This window comes from Diaphorina citri, unplaced genomic scaffold (assembly GCF_000475195.1).
Source record: "Diaphorina citri unplaced genomic scaffold, Diaci psyllid genome assembly version 1.1 scaffold1149, whole genome shotgun sequence".
Lineage (NCBI taxonomy): Eukaryota > Metazoa > Arthropoda > Insecta > Hemiptera > Psyllidae > Diaphorina > Diaphorina citri.
The window spans coordinates 76527-83392 of record NW_007378578.1 but is presented as its reverse complement, the minus strand read 5'-3'; the positions used below and the strand labels follow the sequence as shown (position 1 = coordinate 83392).

The following is a 6866-nucleotide window of genomic DNA, read 5'->3' as shown; positions in this document are numbered from 1 at the left end:
GTAATCCCTTTGATTTGGAGATGCTTGTTGAGGATGGCGGCCGCTACCCGACTCCTGAAACGAAATATAGAACGAAATGTGGTCGATTTACTTATAACGAAATGTGATCAGTTTATACCGAAATACGTGAGATAATACAACAAATCTGGAACGAAATATGATCGATTTATAGCGAAATACATGAGACATTAGGCCAGCCTAGTTAGCTTAGTTGGTAGTGCGTCTGCCTCGTAAGCGCTAGGCCGCGGGTTCGATTTCCGCCCGGGGCGGATTTTATCCTGATGGGATGATGTTCGTTCTCGGACCGGCTGGCTTTCTCCTATCCTGTCTTCCTTCTCTCTTCGATTTCGGAACGATGAGACCATAGCAGTTACAGTTCCCTCTGTCAAACCTCTTAAAAAAAAATCCATCCGTACCTAAAAGATACACACGTATAGAAACTTAAAGACTGTGTGAACCTACAGGTAGTCGGCCCCTTCTTATGAACGAACATGTAGAATGTATGTAGATAGGTATGTAATATGTATAGTTTTATTCAGATTAGAACTTGTAAGGATTAACATGAACGTACGAGAAAACATGGAACATTTGCATGGAAACCTGAATACAAGAGAGGTTTTGAAAACGTAACCTTTACTTTACCTTAATTGCAACAATCGTCCCGAAATCGAGAAAAGGGAGATAGGATGAAAAAAAAGCCAACCGTTCCGAGAACGAACATTATCCGTTCAGGATAAAGTCCGCCCCGGGCGGGAATCGAACCCGCGGCCTAAACGTCAACTTACTTCTCCATATCGGATCGACGCAGAATGAGCGCGTAGCAGCAGGACTGCAGCGTCTTTTTGAACGCGATACGAAATTCGCGGTTGAAATAGGCGTAGATGAGAGGGTTGAGAGAGGAGTTGAAATAGCCGGTCCAGAACACTAGAACCACGATGACGCGGGGTGTAGAACATTTCGGCCCGCATAGTGAAGATCCGAGGTACCTGAGGAATAGAATAGAATATATCTACATAGTGCCTTTTATTTAGTCTAGGACTAGGTACTATCACAAAAAGATATTTTGAATCTTGCAAAGCATTAATTATTGATCAGAGATCAATTTTAATGTCCTGAAGATCAATTAATCAAATCTCAAATCATTTGTGGTAAAGCAGAGCTTTTTCAGAGCGTTAGTGATATCATGGGATCACGAAGATTGCCTCCTTTGCAATCAATTTCCATATTTCCATCATCTTTTTACAATAATGGTAATACCCCGTCACTGGCCACTACTCGATTAAGTAGCTACTCGATTGTCTTCACGAGGCTGCGTGCACCCCGATATCCAAGCACAGAGCCGAAAAAACTTCGAACCCGGTCCTCCGGCATGGAAGCACAGTGTGATACCCACTCGGATCACGCATGTTGCTCTTTTTAATGTCTTACAGATCATCAAGTAGAAAACACTAAACTCACCAAAAATGAACTGAAAACATAGGGGGGGGGGCTTGGGGGGCTTAAGCCCCCCCAAAGTTATCAGGGCCTCTTACACTAGATAAAATTGGATTTCAGAATAATAATTCAAAACACCATTTTTACTTTCCTTATCCTATAGGAAGGAAAGTAATGTAATCGGATCAAAATATCGATGGTCAGTTTTTTTGCCAAAACTCGATTTGAGGTCGCTAGAGCCTAAATCCAAAGTTTCAGCCATTGGTATGTGTGTGTGTCTGTCTGTAGGTAAACAAAATATCTCGAGAACGGTAAAAGCTAGAGACTTGAAATTTTGTATGTACCTGTCAAATGTGACAAGGATGCGACACGAAACTTTTGGTTAATATCGGTGCAACGATTGGCGGCATTTTACCGCTTTTTGGTGGTTTTTGGTGTAATTTAACAATATCTCGGGAACGGTATGAGCAATGAGCTAGACTTGAAATTTTGTATGTAGTTCACAAATGTGACAAGGATGCAACAGAAAACGTTAGTTAAGATAGGTGCTGCGCTTGGCGGTATTTTGACCACTTTTGGACGGATTTCGACCGTTTTTGGCGGTTTTCAGCTATACCGAGATAGGTGCTGCGCTTGGCGGTATTTTGACCTGCTTTTGACGGATTTGACCGTTTTTTGGCGGTTTTCAGCTATACCGACTAAACGGTTAGAGATATGGTAAAAGTTAGGGTAAAATAATACTCATCATTCAATAGGATAAGGAAAGTCGTGTGATGTTCACACCAGATTTTTTTTTTACATAAAGCTAAATCAAAATTTTGAAGGTGTACCTTCAAAATCAAACCCCCCCAAAAATTTAGGCAAGAACCGCCTATGACTGAAAACTTAATAAATAAAGAGACCAAATAATTACGCCAAAACTCACCAAATAAAGAAGGGCAGCCAGCACGCCAAAAACGCGCTCATAATGATACCCAGCGTGCGCGCCGCTTTCCTCTCGCGCTTCATGTTGGGCGTGCTGTCGCTGATTGGATGCATGATGCCATCTTCCAGCTCTACAGAAGTGTCCTGGAGATCCAGCCGAGATGCGGTGATACCGTTGATTTGGAGATGCTTGTTGAGGAGAGCGGCCGCTACCCGACTCCTGAAACGAAATATAGAACGAAATGTGGTCGATTTACTTATAACGAAATGTGATCAGTTTATAACGAAATACGTGAGATAATACAACAAATCTGGAACGAAATACCAATTTATAGCGAAATACATGAGATATTACAAAAAAAAAAAAAAAAACTGTAACGAAATATAAAATAGGATAGTATTCTGGAGATCTAGTCGGGATGGGGTGATGCCGTTGATTTGGAGATGCTTGTTGAGGAGAGCTGCCGCTACATTGTAACGAAATGGCTACCCTGTGCCGCGACTCCTGTAACGAAATGTGATCAATTTATAACGAAATATAAAACGAAATGTGATTATCTGATCAATATATGTATAACGAAATATATGTATAACTTTCGAAAAGAGCTCGAGGAAATTGTGATGGACTCGGCCAAAGCTCAGGCTATTCTCGATGCCTCAAGATCCAGTATGGGTAAGTTGAACTGAAATCTAAATCTCATTTTATGTGGTAGCAACCTCTGTGGCTCACACACCTAGGTTTTTTTTTTTATTTTTTTTTTTTTTTTCAAAGAAAAGATAGGGGGAAGATTTGACAGGGGGAACATTAACTGCTAAGGTCTTATCATCCCAAAATCAAAAAGAAGGAAGACTAGATAGGAGAAAGCCAGCTGTTCAGAAAACGAATATTATTTGTTAATCAGGATAAATTCCGCCCCGGGTAGGAATCAAACCCACAGCCTAGTGCACTTATTGAGCAGACACGCTACCAACCAACCTAACTAGACTGGCACTATAATGTAATAGGGTGTTGCCATTATGTAATATTTTGTCAATTGCCTGTATTGTATTCACTTTAAATAAATAAATTACAATTACAAATTACAATTACAATCTCACCCAGCTTGATTGGGGTCGGAACGAGAAAGACCAAAGTTAAGGTGGAAAGAGAGAAAGTTCAAGAGGATTTGAAAAGAGGGGATGGAGAAGAGAGGATTGTGTAGGTTGAGATTGAAAGAGGAAAATGCTGACCCCACGTGATATTGGGGAAAAAGGCAAAGAGAAAGAAGAAGAAGAAGCTGTGGGGTCGGGAAAACCCAGCAGCAAATGTGATGGTTGTATCCACAGAACGGATAGCCTCTTTGGTTAGTACAACCCGAGACCGAGTTCAAGAAATCTTGGAACTATTTCTAGTTCTAACTTTTTATTTTAAAAGGAAGAACACAAATAGCTTTTACTCTTCACAGTTGAAGAGTAAAAGCTATGTATTTGTGAAGAGTAAAAGCTATTTGTGAAGAGTAAAAGCTATTTGTGAAGAGTAAAAGCTATTTGTGTTCTTCCTTTCAAGATGAATCTTCACAAAGTCACGTCAGAATCTATCAATATTATCATTTTAAACTTTTAAAGGAAGGTTTTGCTTTAAAAGTCTCTGCAGGAGTAAAAGGACTTGTCATTCTCATTCTGGCATTTAAACAAGGTATAAACTATTCTGACCTTTTTTTCTTTCATTTCCCTTCAGACCACCCTGGCTTCCGAGTCGGGCAAGAAGAAGAAGAAAAAGAAGAAGGACAAATCCGCCGACGACCAAGACGCTGCGGACGCCTCACTTAACGGCACGCTCAACGGTACCCTCAATGGCACCGAAGTCGAAGAGAACGGAAAGAAAAAGAAGAAGAAAAAGAACAAGGACCTCGACGCTGATGTCGCGAATGAAAGTGTAAATGGAGGGGAAAATGGAGAGACGAAGAAGAAGAAAAAGAAATCCCTGGCTGGAGAAGGAGAAGAAGGAACGCCGGCGAAAAAGAGTAAGATGGAAGTGGATGAGGATGTAGGAGGAGGGAGCGAAAAGAAGAAGAAGAAAAAGAAGAAGAGTTTGAGTGCCGAGTAACTTTTTCTGTGTAAAGGCCAGGACTTCAATGCGAGTTTGAACTTTAAACCTAAACCTGTTGTGTTTGTGAACGAAAAATTGTCGCTCTCAAGTCAGACTGAAGTCAGTTTGGCCAATCAAATGTTTGGAATGGATGCTTCAGTTCTGCTTAAGAGCCGGTGTTTGTTCATAAATGTGACCCTATAAGAGAAGTGACTCTCAGACTCATATTTATGAACAAAATTATCGCTCTCAAGTCTAGACTGAAGTCAGTTTGGCCAATCAAATGCTTGGAATTGATGCTTCAGTTCTGCTTAAGAGCCGATGTTTTGTTCATGAATGTGACCCTGTAAGTATAAGAGAAGTGACTCTCAGACTCATATTTATGAACAAAATTCTGGCTCTCAGCAAGTGCTCAAGCATCAATTCCAAACATCCGATTGGCCAAATTTTGCTTGAGACTGATCTGAGCCAGAGAATTTTTGTTCATAAATATGAGTGTTAGACTCATATTTATGAACAGAAATTGTCGCTCTCAAATCTGAATGAAGTCAATTTTGGCCAATCAGATATTTGGAATGCTTGAGCACTTGCTGAGAAACAGTATTTTGTTCATAAATATGGATGTTATACTCATATTTATGAACAAAAATTATCGCTCTCAAAGCAAGACTGAAGTCAATTTTGACCAATCAAATTTTCTGTGCTGCTTGGGAGTCGGTGTTCATAAAATACAAGTGTAAGTTTAACTCATAAGATTGAGCAATCTCATTGGTTGACAATTCAGCCAATCAGATGAGTGAATTCTCAGGGTGCAATGACCTCGTCGTTTGGGGATATTTGATTGACCTTGAACTCTTACGTTTTGTGTAGGTATAAAAAAGTCACATAATCATATACGGCTCTATTTATCAAGTTATGCCTCTTACTGAAGAAAAGCTTCTTCACGCATTTGTGTTAATAGCTGAAGTCACAATTTCAAATTTGATTGAATTTTTATATTTGACTAGGTGTTGTGGTTCTCGAGATAGAGCGATCAGTGTGTGCTATGAAATGTGAATGGATCTTGTTTTTATAATATATATAAGATTGAAGACTTTGTAACTTTGTGAAGGTCTCTTCTAACTATTGGGCTATATGGAAAACAAATACTTCACTTACATCACTCTTGTTGAAATCTCTTACTGTTACTGAAATACTGTGAATGACATTTGTTAAGTTGATACATTTCTTAAGTTGCATTCTTAAGGCGCTTTGACATTATGGACATTGGGTCTTTTGCGCCAAAAGCTGATGTGTTTGTCGAAGTAATTTGTTGTTACTTGATCTATTTTTATTAAGTTTTAGGTTTTATATTATAACTTTTGCAAAATACAAGAAAAAAATGTTAAAATAAAAAATAATGAACTGTCTTATCTTTTTCCACTTTTCTAGTTCCTTTTTTTATAGTTTTTTATAAAGCTGCCCTTTAAAATGGCAGATAATTTTTTTCCCTAATCTTTCCAAACATTTGTTTGTTTATAATCTCTTAAGCTCCTTAAGACTTGCTGAAAGACAACACTTCTGAATTGGAATAAAATAATTATTCGTATTTTTTCCATTTAATTTATTTTCAAACAACTTAAACGTAAAGATAAATGTCAACACGTAACTATGTAGGTAACTTAACGAGTATTATGTATAGCTTTATACATAAACATTTATAATTTAAAAAAAGGTATATCTACCGTAAAATGGGGTGAATAAGATCAGTTTCCAACTTTGTTCGATAAATCCACTTTGTATTTTTTTTTGTCTGGTACCAAAAGTTGAGTCTCGATGAGCTCTTTACAATGATACCAAAATCATAATTTTCGGAAAATGCTTTTTTATGGTGTGATCCAATTCACCATGAACTTGGGGTGAATAGGATCACCTGATGTTTTCTGATAAACAATTCTATTTTTGGGTGTGGGGGGGGGGGGGGGGGGGGGGGGAGTGTATGAAATATTAACACATGTGTTATTGAAGACTTTTTCGTGTGTCTCCATTCACTTAGGCCAGCCATTCACTATCAGGTAGACCTGACGACGGGTACACCTGATCAGGTCTACCTGATAGTGACTGGCTGACCTTAGGGTGTTTTTCTTCGCCTTTTCCAGTGTCCACAGACGGGGTCAGCGTTTTTCGTCAGCCTCTCAATCAGCTCTAGGATGATTACTTTGAGCTGACATTTTTTGATTTTGGGTACTTTTACTTGTGGATGCTGGATGCCCTTCGCACTCAACCTATGCTATTTCTTTAGCAAGGGAAATTTCAGGCTGGTATCCTCCCTGTTTAAAGTATACCTACGAGTACACCACAGTACTTATTTCCATCCGTACCGCGCTAGGCCGCGGGTTCGACAATGACAACCAGAGATTTCACCAACGGGAGAATTTTTAATAAACCAAAAAGGAGTTTT

General features: G+C 39.1%; 2 protein-coding genes across 2 annotated transcripts in view; one reads left to right on the top strand and one right to left on the bottom strand.

The window, feature by feature from the left end:
* The window catches only part of LOC103514478 (nucleolar protein 56), a 24007-nt gene extending 18183 nt beyond the window's left edge, over nt 1-5824 (top strand). The window contains exon 5 of the mRNA XM_017446237.2: nt 4076-5824. Within this exon, the coding sequence (XP_017301726.1) occupies nt 4076-4444 (369 nt within the window). The 3' untranslated portion in view covers nt 4445-5824. The remainder of the gene's footprint in view (nt 1-4075) is intronic.
* Nucleotides 1-6866, bottom strand: part of LOC103514477 (octopamine receptor beta-1R-like) — a 32911-nt gene that overhangs the window by 2558 nt on the left and 23487 nt on the right. Inside the window, exons 2-3 of the mRNA XM_008479360.2 lie at nt 2360-2578; nt 786-986 (exon numbers count right to left, since the gene is read on the bottom strand). Of these exons, the coding sequence (XP_008477582.2) occupies nt 786-986; nt 2360-2578 (420 nt within the window). The remainder of the gene's footprint in view (nt 1-785; nt 987-2359; nt 2579-6866) is intronic.